Source organism: Lepidothrix coronata, unplaced genomic scaffold (assembly GCF_001604755.1).
Source record: "Lepidothrix coronata isolate B3197 unplaced genomic scaffold, Lepidothrix_coronata-1.0 Scaffold18, whole genome shotgun sequence".
Lineage (NCBI taxonomy): Eukaryota > Metazoa > Chordata > Aves > Passeriformes > Pipridae > Lepidothrix > Lepidothrix coronata.
Window position 1 is genome coordinate 6,574,377 of NW_016690198.1, and position 17,816 is coordinate 6,592,192.

The following is a 17,816-nucleotide window of genomic DNA, read 5'->3' on the forward strand; positions in this document are numbered from 1 at the left end:
TTAAGAGATTTGCAGTTCTCCTGTTTTAAATTGATGTCAGTGGTCTTTAAAGAGCATGTGATACAGTTTTAGTAGGAAAACTGTCTTATGTTACTTCCATTTACGTTGTTCCAGTTTTTCAAGAGTCATTGCACGAATATAATTACATTACATCCTCAGAGTTCTCACAGGTCACAACCTGAAATAATGAATATTAGTTTGACATACTCTTTTAAAAAGAAAAATTTAATTAAATATAAATAATTCTAGCACGCAAAAGCAGTTGGATTATGAGACTGCTAAATAGCATAAATATTTTTCCCGAGCATTGTTGTAAGCAAGAAAGCAAACAAACAAATGAAAGATCCCTCAAACCCTCCCAGAAATTATAGCACAAAATTATTCAATGAAGAATTATTGTCTTTTTTGAAGATTTCCTTATTTGGTTTTGACCTAAGGGTGGGTGGAAGTGCAAAGAAAGACAATTAAATCTATGCCTGTTTACCTTGATGATACGAGTTTTAAATAAGTCCTTATGAAATATTAATGATACCGAACTTCCACTTCCCTGAATATTACTCATGAAGGGTAAAAATAGCTGTTTAAAACACAACTGTAATTGTATAACAGACGTCCAGCTACAGACATATAGACATATTGAGCTTATTTACAGCCAAAATGACCAAGGTCTTTTTTTAAAATGCTGAAGTTATCACAGATCCAAAGATCTGTTTTATTTAACACTTCCTGTTCCTTTCTGAATACAGAAATTTTGGTAGAAAGCGATCCAACTGGAATGTAATTATATGCATAGTGATGAACTTTCAGTGCTTCTCTTGTTTGTACCTCTAATGTGTAACAGATCTACATGAAACTTTGCTGCTCACTGCTTGATGACGGTTTCTGGTTTTACTTCTAATGTGCACAAAACATAGTTGTACCACCTGTTTTTAAAAAAGAAAACTTCTGTTAAATACATGATTCATGACTAATGTCCAGTGTGAAGGTTTCCAACACACAAACTGATGTATCTGCTTAGGGAAAGTGTACAATTTTTATTGATCTTAGCTGGGAGATATCTTGTTAAGAACAATATCCCTTTGGTTTTAAGATGGGGGTGATTTTTTTCTAAATATAAACTTCATGTAAGATATGTAGCTTCTAACACGTTTTAATGTGATAACCTGAAGCTTAAACTAAACTTTCTGGTTTTGTTGTTTGTTTTTCTTTTTTCCTTTTTCTTTTATTAAAGATTTCTCGTATGGAGTATGTCCATTCAAAGAATTTGATATACAGAGATGTAAAACCTGAGAACTTCCTAATAGGACGACCTGGAAACAAAACCCAGCAAATTATTCACATTATAGATTTTGGTTTAGCAAAGGAGTATGTAGATCCAGAAACAAAGAAGCACATACCATATCGAGAACACAAGAGCCTTACAGGAACAGCTAGATACATGAGTATAAATACACACTTAGGAAAAGGTATGTGTGCTTTTTAAGTGCAGAAACAAGAATTGATCAACAGCTGTGATTTGTCATAAACCATCTTGTTTTGTAGTTGTAATTTTTTTCAGTCTGTAGTCATTAAGAACTACAAGTTTTGTGTACTGTGCAAATATAGTTTGTCCTTATGGAAATACTGTTTATGGGAATAATATTTTCTGAATCTCTAATCATCATGGTGTTGTTTTGGGAATTGTTATCTTTGTTTGTATTATAACATCTTCACATTTAGAAGTATACCATGGCAGAGTGAACTGTCCAGGAAGCAGATACACTTATTAAAGATAGTAAAGTGAATAGATTGCAACAACATAGGTTTTCAATGGTATCTTGCTAGTTTTCTGTTCTCTTTGAAATGCATCATAAAATAATAAAGTAGCTTATATATGATACTGATTTCTTGATTATTTTTTTTAGTGCTTACACTGTTAATAAGGATTTAAAGGTTATGCTAACGAGCTAATGAAAGGACAGAATATATATAAAGATGAAAGTTGTTATTATTGAATGAATAAATTTACCTGGAAAAAGGTATGAGCACTCAGATCTTTGTTTATTCCAGTTATAAAGAGGTTTTCTAGTGAAAACAGGTTTGACCCCTTTGAATTTGTGTAAACTGGTTGTTTATCACTGCATGGTAATCGCTGATTAGGTTGCTCTTTGAATTGGTCATAAAAATGTTGCACAGTACATACAGCTCAACTGTAAGTGCGACTGTTAATATGGCAAATGAGAAACCATTCACACTTTTCAGACAGCAAGAAGGTGCTTTATCAATAAAGCATAACCATAGAATCATTTAGGTTGGAAAATACCCTTAAGATCATTTAGTCCACTATTAACCCAGGACTGCCAAGTCCATCACTAAACCACATCCCTAGGCACCGCATCTACAGATCTTTTAAAATATTTCACAGAATGGTGACTCAACCACTTCTCTGTGTTCCATTGCTTGAGAACCCTGTTGGTGAAGAAAATTTTCCTAGTCTAAACTTTGCTGTGGCACAACATGAGGCTGTTTTCTCTTGTCCCGTCGCTTGTTACTTTGGAGAAGAGGCTAAACTTTCAGATAGTTGTAGAGGTCTCCCCTGAGCCTTTTTTTTCCTCCAGGATGTAAACCTCAGCTTCCTCAGCCACTCCTCAAAAGACTTTTCCTCCAGGATGTAAACAACCTCAGCTTCCTCAGCCACTCCTCAAAAGTCTTGTGCTCCAGACCCTTCACCAGCTTCATTGCTCTGTTTTGGACGTGCTCCAGAACCTCAAATATAGGATTTGAGCTTTCTAGACTTAGCTTTTGGAGCTCAATCTCCTCAGATAAAGGAAGCATTCACTGTATTTTTCAGGCATGAAAGCTGATGTCAGCTTAGGGTGACTTAAATTTTTGACACTAGGCTCTCATCTCCATTAGGCAGAATAGACTTTTGAATAATATAAAATTTTCTACAGTGGCACAATGACATTTAAAATCAAATAAGCTTTTTATTCCTTCTTAAATAAGAGGATTCCCCTATCTCATTTAAGAAAATAAACACGAACATGAAACTGGTAATTACTTGAAAAACACAACTGAATTTTGTTTACGTCTGATATTAACACAGGAACATAGTAAATGACTACAAGGGTGACTTTTCCACTCCTTAAGTAGAGTCTTGATCTCTGATGTGTTTATTGTTGTTTAATCACAGAATGGTCTGGGTTGGAAAGGATCATCTAGTTCCAACTCCCCTTCTGTGGGCAGAAAAACCTTGCACTAGACCAGGTTGCTCAAAGCCCTGTCCAACCTTGATCACTTCCAGGGATGGGGCATCCACAGCTTCTCTGGGCAAACTGTTCCAGTGTCTTGGTGCCCACACAGTAAAGAATTTATTCCTAAGATCAAATCTAAACCTGCCCTCTTTCAGTATGAAGCCACTACCTCTTGTCCTTGTAAAAAGTCCCTCTCCACCTTTCATGGAGGCCCCCTTTGGGTACTGGAAGGTGCTGTAATGTGCTCTCTGGGGCTTTCTCTTCTCCAGGCTGAGCAGCCCCAACTCTCCACCTGTCTTCATAGGAGAGACACTCCCTGATTGTCTTCATAGCCCTTCTCTGGACTTGCTCCATGTACTTCTTATGTTGGGAACCCCAGAGCTGGATGCAGCATTCCAGGTGGGCTCTCACCAGAGCAGAGTAGAGGGGCAGAATCCCCTCTCTCTCTCTGCTGGCCACCCTGCTTTTGATGCAGTCCAGGATATGATTGGCTTTCTGGGCTGCAAGCACACGTTGCCAGCTCATGTCCAGCCTCTAATCTACCAGCACCACCAAGTCCTTCTCAGGGCTGATCTCCATTCTCTGCCCAGCCTGTACTTGTGCTTGGGATTGCCCGGATCTAGGTGCAGGTATTGCACTTTTCCTTGTTGAACTTCATGAAGTTTGCACAGGTCCACCTCTCAAGCGTGTCCAGATCCCTTGGAATGACATCCATTCCCTTCAGCATGGTCACTGCATCACACAGCTCTGTCTCATTGGCAGACTTGCTGGTGGTGCCCTCAGTCCCACTGTCCACGTCACTAGCAAAGGTGTTACCCAGCACCTGTCCCAATACCAACCCCTGAGGAACGGTACTCCTCTCTGGTCTTCACTTGATATTGAGTTGTTGCCAACAGCTTAAGAGTGCAACCACCTAGCCAATTCCTTGTCCACTTGTTCCATCTGTCAAATCAGTGTATCTCCAGTTCAGAGACAAGGATGTCCTACATTAGTGTCAAAGGCTTTGTACAAGTCCAGGTGGGTGATGTCAGTTACTCTTCCATCCTGCACCAACACTCTATCTATGTGGAAAATCACCAAATTTGTTAGGCATGATTTACCTGTAGTGAAACTGTGTTGTCTGTCATCAGTCAACTCCTTGTCTTCCACGTCCCTTAGCACAGTTTCCAAGAGGATCTGCTCTGTGATCTTGCCGGGCACTGAGGTGAGACTGACTGGCCTGTAGTTTCCCATGTCTTCCTTTTCTTGCCTTTGTTGTAATGGGGGTTACGTTTCTACTTTTTCCATCTGTGGGAACTTCAGTGAACTGGAACAATTTCTGAAATGTAATGGATAATGGTTTAGCCTGAGATTCCCTCAGGACTCGTAGATGAATCTCAACAGGTCCCAGGGACTTGTGCACCTTCAGTTCCTGAGATGGGCTCCAGCCTCTTCTGCAGTGGGCACCTTAATTAAAGGTATAAATGAAAATAGGGGTTTTTTTTTACATAAAGCCCTCATTATTCTTAAGACAACAGTATGACATACAATGTGTACTCGTCGTGCAACTTCATTTTTCTGTAACAGAATCATCAACTGTGGGATTCATTATTTTTTTCAGAAAGGAATGCTGTTCTGTCCCTTATATTATTGTATGAAATCCTATCATTTTTAGTAACACTACAAACTCTAGGTTTCAAATTTTTTTTTGCTAAACTTTATGGACTGATAGTTCAAGTTAAGTAGGTTGTCACTTTCCATTTTTGTATCTAACTATGTAATCTTCTTGGTAGCTAATACTGTCTTTTCTGATCCAAGTAACTTTCTTTGGGGAGGAATGTAGTGTTTATAATGGATGCTTACTAAAGACTGAATGTCTGTTGTGTAAACTGTATTATGATTACATTATTGTGTATCCTAAAAAAAGATGATTTCTGGGAATAGCCTGCTGAATGAGGCTCTAATGTTTATTTAAATCAGTCTATTTGAACTGAGATAATTGTCTGTAGTTTATGAACTAAATAACAGGTACCGGTTTCTTATTAATTTAGCTTGCTTCAGGTGACCACTTTGAGAGAGGAAACCATCTGCCCTAAAGCTTTGTTGTGTGTTTGTCATCTTATGATCTTATTACCTTTTAGGCAACATATCCTCTTAATCTCATTAAATTGTGATACACTAGCATCTGTATACATTAGCAGCTCTTCTCTAACTGATGCTTGAAATCCTTTTGTCTTCTAGTTAGTCCACTGCTAGTTTTTTTCCAGTTTTCAGAGGTCCTTCTTTGAATAATAGCAGTATAATCTTTGGGTTTCCTGTTTCCCCAGCTCATCTCGAAGATTTCCATCCATAGGAAAGTGTATTTGATTACTATTTCTTAATTAGCTCAAATTGGTCAGTGAAGAACTTAAATGGATTCTAAATAATAATCACTGTCCCTAGAACTAAAACAAACAAAAAATCCTTTCTCGTAGCAGAGTTTTGAGAGCATTGTGAATTCAAATGGTGTATCCTAGAAGTAGTTCCCAAAGAACTGTCCTAAAGAAATATCATCAGCAGTCCAAAGCGCATTTAAAAAAAAGACCCTGAAAACCAAAAAGCCAAAATCCTCTTAATTTGAAATAATTTCAAGATAAAGATTGAAAGTTTCATCTTTCATAGATAGGATTCTCTGTGAAGGAGCCATTGCCTCCATAAAATACTTTTTTTTTTTTTAGAGCAGAGTAGGTTAATTTTTCATCAGCATAACTTGTAGAAATCAATATGAAAGAGAGGGATTAGCAAAAACCGAACAGACCTTTCCAGTACATTTTTGTGGGCTGCGCCTTAGTGTTGCCCATAGGTGGGCCGTCTGTTGCACACTTGTAACATTCTGTGAAGTACTCATTTTCTGCATGCCCACCCTATCTCATAAAGAGCACAGAATTTCTGCCAGCAACTGGAGCCAACATTTCTTTCACGTGCTAGAACCTGTCAGGCATAGAACTCTACAGCATAAAAAGAACTCTGTAGCTTATTCCTGCTTTCTTCTTACCCTGTGTGGTTGTATCAGGATAGAATGTGGTCAGTAAATGAGATGTTGTGGGGTTGGCAGAGAAATTCAAATAGAATCAAATTGTCTAGAGGGCACTGAGAAAAGTGGCAGCAGTGGGCAGTGAGAGTGGAGGAGTGAGCACAAGAAGAGTGTTGGCAAGGAAATTGGAAACATGGAAATGAGTGAAGGAGAAATGATCATGAAAGAGCCTCATATGGCTGGCAGATGTGTGATGAAATAATGGGCTAAATATAGAATTATCATGCTAGTATGTGTTTACTCAGTGTTCAGATGAGAAGGTAGGGATAGGAATAGAATACTAAGTACGTTGTTCTATCTATATGTAGATTAATAATTGTTCTTCAGATGCAGTATATTTATGGCAATATTATGTGTTGATCAAATCAGAGCCAGGTTGACTTTGTTAACTTCGCTGTATTTAAAAAAATCAAACAATCTTTTTTTTTAGTTTCATTTCCTGCTCCATTTTTCTTGTTGTCAAAGCATAGCGATTTTGTCTTGTGAAATACTGGGTGAAAACAATTTTATAATTTTTTTTTTTCTACCTTGTGTCAGGGAGGAACTCAAATTTAGATTTGAATACTGCCTGTTTCCTCAATACGTAATACAACGTGTAACATTTGTTTCAACAGCAGTACAGAATGAAGTCTGGTGGAAATGTAAAAATCTCTTTTCTACAAGTAATTTAAAGACTCGGTATTCTCTATTATGTTTACTTATCCTACAAATAATGGATTTAATTTAAAAACTATATGAAATGTGCTTTGAAAACTTTGAATGCACTGTGTTTTACTTTTTACTTTCTGTTTTAACCTTCTGTGATCTTCTTGAAGGACTGCCACTGCTTCAGTGCAGATGAAAAATTATAGCCTTGCCAGACATTGTGTACTGTAAAAGCTTAAATATCAGCTAGACTTGAGAGCAGGCTGTATGTACATGCCTCTTTATGTTAGTTTCTATTCAAATAATAGTACTTCTGACCCTTCTTCAGTCCACCATTGACTTGCTCAGAAATTCCATAATAGATCCCAGAGGAAAAGACTGTCTTCTCCATGGCTTTATAGAGAAAAAATGAATTCAATTTAAGTTTTCTTAAACTGTTTCAAGTTCACAAGTAATGAATTAAAAATATTGTAATTAAAATACAATGTTAAGAGTCAAACTAAATTTTAAATAAACAATATTTTAAAATAAATACAATTTTTTACAGCAAGATAATTTGCTTTAAGTACTGTTGAGATGAATATACCTGCAGTCTGCATCTGCTTTATTTTTTTGGTTTTAGCTGTGTTTGTAATGCAGGGCATAGTACACCAGAACCCCCCAATATGGTTAGTTTGATTTCAAGTACTCTACATCTACCAATGATTTTTACATAATTTTGAAGCTAACCTTTCAAATATAATGTAAAATTACTCAGATTGAATTTTCTAATAATATTTGCCTTTCATTTCAGAGCAGAGCAGAAGAGATGATTTGGAAGCTTTGGGTCATATGTTTATGTATTTTCTCAGAGGAAGTCTTCCATGGCAAGGTTTAAAGGTAGAGGGATTTGATATCTTCCTCTGTCCTATTTTCAGATCATCAGCTTTTATTGACATGTTTGTTTTTTTCTTTTTGAATGTTTGTCTGCAGGCTGTATAACTTCAGATGCTTGTTTTGTTCTTGTATCATAGGCTGATACATTAAAAGAACGTTACCAGAAAATTGGAGACACAAAACGAGCAACCCCTATAGAAGTATTGTGTGAAAACTTCCCAGGTAATGTCTACTATTTATAAAAATGTTTTATTGATTTATAAAACAAAACTGGGATAGGTAATTGTTTAATATCTGGCTTTAAAAATAAATAAAAATAATGCTTCCAAATACATGTATTATGTACTATGGTGATAGATCACAGAATTGGTCAGGTTGGAAGGGACCACAGTGGGACACCTGGTCCAACCTCCCTGCTCAAGCAGGGTCATCCTAGAGCATGTGGCATGAGATTGTGTCCAGATGGTTCTTGAATATCTCCAGTGAGGGAGACTCCACAATCTGTTCCAGTGCTTGGTCACCTCTCAGTAAAGAAGTTCTTCCTCATTTTTAGGAGGAACTTCCTCTCCATCAGTTTGACCCCTTTGCCTCTTTTGCTATTGCTTGGCACCACTGAGAAGAGCCTGGTTCCATCCTCTTGGCACCCTCCTCCTTCAGATATTTACACACATTAATTAGATCCCCTCTCAGTCCTCTCTTGTCAAGGCTGAACAGGCCCAGCCTTTCCTTCTAAGAGGGCCACTCCTCCCAGCGTTATGTCATCAGTGAACTTGTTGAGGAGGCATCTACCCCTTCATCCAGGCCATTGATAGATAAGTTAAACAATACTGGGCCCAGAAAGAAAAAATATCCTTTTGGAGCAGCAGCAAGCTAATGCTGTTTTTCTTAAAATGTAGATTCTTCTAAAGGAAACAAAAAAATATTATATGTATGCTTACAGTGATCAACTAGTCTGCACTTTTATGTTCACACATAAAATTTTGCAAACCGTTTAAGCTCAAATATTTTTAATATGTTTTTAATAATAATATGTTTTAATATGGTGTCATACCCCTATTAAAACCAAGCTGAATTGGAAGCAGCTTGAACTAATATTTAAATTAACTTGCAAGTTTTGGGTGTCACTTCTAGCTCTCTGTAAGTGCAAGGAGAATCAATGAGGTATTGGAAAACTGGAGAGAAGCAAATATGACATTTTTTAAAAGTTGGGCTGAAGTGTTCAGAACAGGGGATATACGTAACATGGACATGATTTTGCCAAAATATAAATAAACACCTTGAAAGGTAATAACAATATCACTGATAGGAAAAATAGATTTGCTTAGAATAGCTCATGACAAACTGATTTTGTTTCCTCTTATGAAAGGAAATCCTGTCCACAGCAGGCCTTGTGGACAGGAGGCAGATACTTTGTCATATACCCCTTTCTTTACTTTTCCTTAGTCTTGTCTCTGTGAAATTAATTGAGGGGGTGAAAGAAGTAGAGGCATTTCTTTCCCCACTTTTTTGGCGTACTGTGCATTAGAATTGGAAGGTTGAATGGAAGAACTAAACAGGTAATGCAAAGGGAAAATTAGTGAGGGATCACTTGGTAGGATATGTTTAGAATATGGCAGTTTATCTCAAAAAGCTTTATTACTATTAAGTAACTTTTCTTTCTGGTAATTCACAGATTCATAGTGAACAACTGTTCAGGTTTTAGGGTGAGAAATGCTTTAAAATGAAATAATTTTTTTTTTTAGTTCCATTAAAAGAGGTAATGAGAATTACGTATATTTCTTATTTATATAGAGGAAATGGCTACATACCTACGTTATGTAAGAAGGTTAGATTTTTTTGAAAAGCCAGACTATGACTACTTAAGAAAGCTCTTCACAGACTTACTTGATCGGAAAGGCTATATGTTTGATTATGAATATGACTGGATTGGAAAACAGCTGGTGAGTACAGTTAAGCTGTTAGTAATATAATGGCCATTTTATGTGATCAGTTTTGAGTCAGTGGTTCAGAATTGAGTTTCAGGAGATGTTCACCTCAAGGCTGTCATTAGAATTGTTAACAGCTGCTATTACAAACCCATTTTCAGATGCATTTTCTAACATTATCTTTTGGCTTGAGTGTTTCATATTCTTTCTCTCTCCAGACATACTCTCAATATCTAAATACATCTCTGCTCAATCCAAAATGGGGTTGCATAAAGAATTACTTTAACCCTTTAGTCAGGTTTCATCAGAATATTCTAACTGCTAACTGAAGAAAGTATCAGCCTAAAGTCTTTCAGAATATTAATTTATAATAATACTTAGAATTGCTTCTTCGATTATGTAATTCTTAGTTTGCTTTTTTCCTTTTTGATGTTAGTGTAAATATCTAGTGAAACTTCTGATTTAATTTGATGATTTTGTGTTATTGGAAATTGTCAGATTCAAAGACTATTTTCTTTTACAAACCAGTAACTTTTGATGAGACTTAGAAATTTGGGGGTTTTACCAGTGGCTTTGTATTATTTATATTTGTAGCCTACTCCAGTGGGTTCAGTACATTCAGACCCTGCAATGTCTTCAAACAGAGAAGCATATCAACACAGAGACAGAATGCAACAATCCAAAAATCAGGTAAACTGCTCTTGTGAGATTATCAACATTAGTATGTTTTTGTCTAATGATTTGTGCTATGTTATTGATTTTATTAGAGCTCTAAAATTGACACCAGGTTTTCTCTGTTTTGACTTGGATTTAAGTAGATCCTTGTTAAAGTTTACAGATCTAGAAATACATTAAAATGTCCTAAAAATTTACTTGTTTGAAACTATGATATAATGTAGCTTACGTCAGTAGTGCATTTTCTCTCTGGTACTTCTTTAATCACTGTCACTTTCCATATGCCATGTCATCTATTTGGGTTCGTTTTGGTAACGTGTATGTACAACATTTTTGCTTTTTTTTTAAACCAGGCTAATGACCAAGGTGGTAAAAATGTTAGAAATTCAGAGTTGTGTCCATTTACCTTAGCAAAGTTAGAGGGTTGCATTGGTGTACCTTTTCTTACTACAAATTTTGAGTTTTAGCTGCTTCACCTCTCTATGAAAATGTATGTGTAGTCATGTGTAAGTATGTTGATAATGCAGAAATGCAATCTATATAGGAATTAAGTGTATAGTGCTTCTGTGCCTTTAAAAAACCCCAATAATAATAAAATTTTTTATTTTCGTAATTTTTTTTCTTGTTTTGCATAAATTCCTAATGCATTCAAAAATGGTAGTCAACAGACCATAGGGCAGCTTGGGACTCACAACAAGCCAATCCACATCATTTGAGGGCTCACCTGGCAGCTGACAGACATGGTGGCTCGGTACAGGTATTTTCTGCTTCTTTGCATGACTTAAATTAGTTGTTTTCTTGTACATAATACTGGTATCCTGTAGTGTGTGACATGATTCATGTTTTCATATTAAAACTACTTTCCAGTAACGCTCAGAATGTTACTCCTTGGTTCACAGTTGTCAAACTGAAATTAAAACAGGTGTAGAAACTATGGAACTTTTTGTTGGTGGAGTTTTTCCTGCACGTTTCTTAGTGAAAGTCTAAAACAATTGAACTGTCTTTTTAATGGAATATGCACTTAAAATAGTGCAAGCATCTGAAGTTTACACTTTTGATGTGTTAGTTATATTAGCAACTAAAACCCACTATTGACTGAATTCGGTATTATTCAAGCCATGTTTTTTTTCATTAAGAAAACTTCCAGTTAAAATATTAATTAGTGGTGCTTGTTTAAACTTTACTATTTTTGTTCAAACAATAGTTGACAAGAAGAATGTTTCCTGGAGTAGTACTTCACAAATATCAGCGAAAAAATTAGTAGAAACCAACAGTTTTTCCTTTATTATTAATTTCATTTTCAAAGCACCTTTTTCCTGTTTTATCTTTAATTTTTATTTTTTTTTTTAATTTTTGATGTCTTGCTCTTTGAATGTACTTAGGTATGAGACAGATGGAATAATACATAAGGAAATCTAAATTTAATATAGGATTCAAAATGCCAGCTGCAAAGTCTCTCTGAGGTTTTGAACTTTGAGTCCAAAATGAAAACAATTTAGCTTATCTGGGTGGAAAATAAATTGTCTACTGCATTTTTGATTCTAACAATCTAAGTTATATATATTTCTTCTGAAGTCTTGTTTTGGAAAAAATTTGTCAAGGCCTGAAGAAAGAATGAAAAGTCCAGGGTACAAAAAACAGTGCTGCAGTCTTGCCAGTGTGATAATTCCATGTCTTCTTTAAATGCTTTGGAACTCAATTAAAACTTAACATCCTCTAAATTTTACTGCTTTAGAAACAACTGTCATGTGTCATATAAGAAAATCTAGTAATGATAATTATCACTATGTATCAAGAAAAGTTTCAAAGTTTTGTGCTTCTCATTAACAAATGTTTTAAAAGCTTTATGGTATATTTAACTTGATTTGCAGTAGTTCTCTCAATAACATCAGTTTTAAAGGAAATAATTCATCTTTTGAGAACAGTATAGTCATGTGGAATCAAAGTTGGATTTGGAGTTGTCTTCTAAAATTATTACTTTTTTAATTTCTTTTTTTTAATATTAGAAAGAAAACATATTTAATGTGTTAAGTTACAGTCAGTAGAACTTTGAAATTGTATATCATATCACTTGTTATATAATTGTAGCACTTAAGAAACCTTTTATTCTTTGTTAGATAAAATGCAACAATTGCAAGAGATATGCTAAATACCCTTTGGGGATGGGGAGGACATTATCTAGGAAATAACAGTAATATACCTTACTGTTAATATAATGGGGGGGGTGTTTCTCAAAGGATTTTTAGATACTTGCTTTCATGTTTTCCAGTCCAAGTGACGAGTGTGTACATGCTTGAGTTGGATCCTTTTTTTTAAAGTCTGCTGTCCAAGGAGATAGATGGGAATAATTAAACAGGTGCTCCTGGGAAAGAAGTGTGAGGGAGAATGGCATGTGAAAGCTCTACCAATGCTAGAGTTGGGCAGCCTATTTAACTTGTGAAAAAATCATACATTATTTCATTTGCTTTGTGTAAGAAAAGAGAAGAAAATAAGAGTTCTTGCAAATGCCTTTGCATACTGTCACATGTTCTTTGGAATAGTCAGGATTACTAAGCTGTATTGTGTATGCTTTCCATCCAGAAAGGGACATATACCTGTCTTTTTATTTCTTGATATACCCTACCCTTACTTGAGTAAACTAAAGACAAAGGCTTCAGTTTTTGATCAACCACTGTTATGAAACCTTGAGTGCGATCCCTGAGGATCTCTTTAGAAAAATTCATTTTGAATTTAGATCATGGAGCAGAAATCCTGAATTATTAGGACTGCAGACAACGTTGACTACAATATTAATTGGATAGCATTACTTTATATGGATTAATGCAGGCTGTAATTGTGGTTAGTTATATAGTTATGCACAGGAAGTTCCACGTGAACAAGAGGAAGACTTTCTTTACTATGAGGGTGGCCAGGCACTGGAAGAGGCTGCCCAGACAGGTTGTGAAGTCTCCTTCCCTGGAGACGTTCAAAAGCTGTCTGGATACAGTCACGAGTAACGTGCTCCAGGAGACCCTCCTTGAGCATGGGGGTTGGACCAGATGACATCACTAGTGGTCCCTTCCAACCATAACCATTCTGTGCTTCCTTTGGACCCAAAAACCCCTTTGGACAAGTTGAGCAAATTTTTTTTACCCTTACATCGTCAGCAATGCTCCTATCTTATTTAGCAAGTACTTCTGATGCATTTTCCACTATGCTTATCACTATTACAACTGGATATTTCACAAGAAGCAGTGAAATTTATCTGCACAGTAAGATACCTGGAGAAGTGGTTGGGATCATACTGTATCTCCTTCCAAGTAAATTTGGACAGTGATGACAATAAATATTAAGATACTTGTTAAAAAAAAAACAAAAAAACCAAAACCATACCAAAACAAAAAAAACCAACCCACAAACCAAAACTACTAACCTAGAGTGTTTGGTTCAAAATGCCTCATCCACCATCTTATTGTTAAAGCACAATTCCTATTTATTTCTGTCACTGAATGTGAAGTGCTTCTGTCATGCACAGTGATAGGAAACTAAGCTTAAGCCACCTTGTTGAAACTACACTGACTTACCTATCATCATAGAAATAAAGCCCAATCTCCCACAATTCCTTCAGTTATGTTGACTAAAATGTAACTAATTAGATCCTGCAATCTCAGACATCTTTTGTTTTGTTACAGAGCAACAGTTTTTCTTGACAGTGGTTGCTATTTTAGTCAAACATGAAAAAGAAGAGAACTCAACCTAATGTAGGCATATGGCATGGAAAATGCCTTAAGTGTAGCAAACTTCTGAAGCTCTGTACTTACTTAGAAAAGGAACCACAAAACAAACTTCAATAAGCTAGGCTCTTAGCTCTGGCTATAAATAGATAGGATACAACTGCTGCATTAAGAGTAGAGCTTAGAAGGGTGAGGGGAATGATATTATGATGGTGACTTTTCTTCCTGCTCCTTTTGTCTACATTGATCTCTGCCCATCAGGCAGCAGCTGGTAATAATCTTGAACTGTGGACTACTGTTGGTCTCTGGAGCTGATTAATTTTTTGGCAGTAAGTGTTTTTGTGTTCTAAAAATCAGATACCATTTATACTCTTCAGTCTAGCAAATGTCTTAGTTTTCCCTTCTTCTAGTGAGTACTCTTTTGAGATACAAATGAATCAGGCCATACAAAGATGGAAACTAAGGAGCATAAATACACTAAAGAAGCAGAGATAGGGTTAGATTGATTGGTATCAGGAAAGTGTTTAGTGCCTTCCCTTAAGACTCTGAAGAGACATGAGGGAGATGAGCAAACCTGATCCACTGAGTTGCTTTGATTAGTCCACTCACTGAGTTTGTCATGTAAATGTCAGTTCCACTAATAGATACGAAAGGAAAATGACAAAAGCATGGGGATGCAGGAATAAAACCTGACAAAGAAACTATTACTGAAATAAAAAGAATTATGGAATTAAAAAATCTATTGGGTTTTTTTAAGATTTAGGAGTTAACAAATGTGAGTCTGGCACTGGCATAATTTCAGGTCTTTCTGGTGATTTCAGGTAGTAAGCTCAACAAATGGAGAACTCAACACAGATGACCCAACTGCAGGCCGTTCAAATGCACCCATCACAGCTCCTGCAGAAGTAGAAGTAATGGATGAAACAAAGTATGTCCTTGTTTTTGTATTCTTTGGATCTTGTGGGCTCAGCTGCTTCAATATTTTTCTCATATAGTTATTAAAGAAATATTATCTAAACTAATAGCCACTGGTGAGGGACAAAACTCCAGTGCTCTGTCTAGTTTTGTCTTTAAATTTTTAAGTAAAAGACTTTCTATAGCTTGTACTTTTAGGCTAAGCCTTTAATAACACATCTTGCTATGCTAGAGAAGTGCATGCATTTTTGATATTTCAACTAATTTTGAAATATTTAGGACAGTCTTCTGACTACCAACAGCTATGTGTGCAAGATGTGAAATTCTTTCTCTGTGTGGTATTCTGATTCTCTTTTTTTTCCTTACTCTCCTTCTGTGTAGCTGCCAGAAAGTGTTGAACATGTGGTGAGTTATACAGCATAAGCAGGCAGAAATAGCCCCAGAAGCTTTGTTCTTATTATTGGGTTTAAAACTAATATCAGAGAACTTTAAAATAAAATGTCCATTTGAAAATCAAAAAACATGTTTTAATTCCATGAAAAAATTAATTGCTTTTACAAGCAGCTGCCTTCAGGAGCTATTCTGTCAGCTTCAAATACTGCTTGCTTTTAAGTTGTGTAGTCTGTGATGTACTTTATTTCAACCTTTTTAATGGGCACTAGAATATTTTTTCCTACTTACTATTTTGTTTTAAAGGGGAAAACATTTTTTTCAGATGTTGTAGCTTTCAGCCAGTATTTTAACATCTAGAAAATACCTAATAAATAATAAATGCTAGCCAATGTTTGAACTTTGCCAGTTGTCTCTGTAAATGAAATATTTACCAGAGTATTAGTCTTTAACAACCTGCTAACTAATCACTAAAACATAACTTCAGGGTTCCTTAAAATTAGTGTAATGAAAGGGAGAAATATTAACGTCAGTTAACGTGGCATGGACAACTAATGTTTACGCATTTGAGTAGTAAACTCAAACTTGCAAAATAGTACAGAAAAATATTCTTGACAGCTAAAGGCAATATAACTTAAAACATGTTTTATTTTATAATTGTACCTGGAATAGCATTTTATAAGGATATGTGCCCTAGTTTATTGTCAAATAGGGGCACTCAAATATGAAGGATACATTAGTAACAGAGCAATCCAGCAGGCATTCCTTAACAGCAGTTAGTGTTGTAGGGACTGTTTTCCTAACTTTTAGAAAAGGGGAAATTTTTGAAAAGCCAGATTTTGAGGTTCTGGTGTGTAAGGTTTATGTGCATGTGTAGTTAATATTGTCGTGAGTGGAGGTGTCTGTTGTGCCACATTTCTGCACCAGCTTTCTGTAATGACTGAAAAGAACTAAGTTCTTAATCTGCCATCTTTGTAGAGTACTGTATTATTATTTTACTGTCAAGAATACAGTTTTCTTATATATATTTAAAACAAAAAAAGTTCCCAAGGAGCAAGGATGTTAGTAGGCTGTTCATGGATAAATTCCCTGTCCTCTCCCTTTGAATAAGCACAGTGACAACCTTCTTTATGCTCAGTTCATGTACACACAGGAAATGATTAAATTTCTCGTGTTTTGAATAGTTCTTAGCACAGTTCAACCCATGTTTAGTTATCAACTTTACTTAGTTATCTGCAGAAAGTTAAAAGAATTCTTAGTAGCTAGGATGCTCAGCTGCTGTAGAAGTTTATTTTCTCTGATGTAAATATGTGATGGACAAATATGCTGTCCTTGACCTCTTTTGCCTAGTCTTTACTGATTTTGTTACAGATGAGATAACTAGTCTCAATATCCTACTCTTTAGATAAATCTTCTTTTATTCAAGTATGAAAGTCAAATTAATTTTCCAGCACTGTCTATTTAAACTGCAGTTTTGTCAGTCCCTGGGGTTTTTTTAGGGGGTAGAAGTTGTTTTATATTTTGGCAGTAATAAACATACATGTGTGCCCCTCACCCACACCTGCTCCCCAGCATTGCTAATAAGCATCAGTGCATAAGTATACATATTTTTTCAGAAATGATGCTTTAGAAGGTTTAGGTAATTTTACATTTTAACATAATAGTTGCAATCTTAATATCAAAAAGTATTGTGAGACATTTAAACGTGCATTTATAGATTTTTACACTGCTGAAGAATATAAGGAAATGCAATAATCACTATCTTTCGTGTCTGTGATATGGACATTTTTGGTGTTAAGGAGACGTTGTTTTCCAAAAAGACTCACTTTGTGCCTCTTTCATAATCTTTTCTCCTTCTGAAAATATGAGCAAAGCTAACCTCTCTTGCTGATGTCTTCTATTTATAACACAAATATAATTTACCTGAATATTAGCTCTTCTGTCGCCATTTCAGTGCAATATTTTTCAGTGCTCAGTATATTCAAGATTTTTTTTCCATTGATTTATTTTGTTGTTTTGGGACATTTTTTCAACACTTTCATTGCTTGAGAAATATTTCTGTACTCTCAGTATATATTCTAAATCTTATGTCATTTTCATGGTGTTGCTGTGCAGCAATCATGAGCAGTAGGTGTCAGGTTTTTGGCGTTTTGGTGGCTTGGTTTTGTTTTTTGGGTGTTGGTGATTTTTTGTTGTTGTTGATGGTTTATTTTTTTGTTTGGGTTTTTAAAAAAGTAGCTTTCAGCCCTACTTCAGTTGTTACTTACTGAAGTTGTAAACCAAGGAGAAAACTAACCTGATCACTATTCTGCCCTGGCATTTGCTGACCAATCAGCCTCTCTTTCCTTTACTCTTTGCTAGAACAGTTGCTTCTATGAGATGTGTGATTTGC

The 17,816-nt window shown here is 35.7% G+C and overlaps 1 protein-coding gene across 10 annotated transcripts in view; it reads left to right on the forward strand.

The window, feature by feature from the left end:
• Window positions 1–17,816, forward strand: part of CSNK1G3 (casein kinase 1 gamma 3) — a 67,276-nt gene that overhangs the window by 45,592 nt on the left and 3,868 nt on the right. For 8 of the 10 annotated variants that reach the window (XM_017807279.1, XM_017807286.1, XM_017807280.1 and 5 more), the window contains 8 exons: window positions 1,232–1,466; window positions 7,724–7,809; window positions 7,944–8,028; window positions 9,598–9,746; window positions 10,326–10,421; window positions 11,068–11,163; window positions 14,941–15,047; window positions 15,416–15,439. In XM_017807279.1, the coding sequence (XP_017662768.1) occupies window positions 1,232–1,466; window positions 7,724–7,809; window positions 7,944–8,028; window positions 9,598–9,746; window positions 10,326–10,421; window positions 11,068–11,163; window positions 14,941–15,047; window positions 15,416–15,439 (878 nt within the window). The remainder of the gene's footprint in view (window positions 1–1,231; window positions 1,467–7,723; window positions 7,810–7,943; window positions 8,029–9,597; window positions 9,747–10,325; window positions 10,422–11,067; window positions 11,164–14,940; window positions 15,048–15,415; window positions 15,440–17,816) is intronic. The other 2 variants (XM_017807281.1, XM_017807282.1) reach the window with 2 other exon arrangements.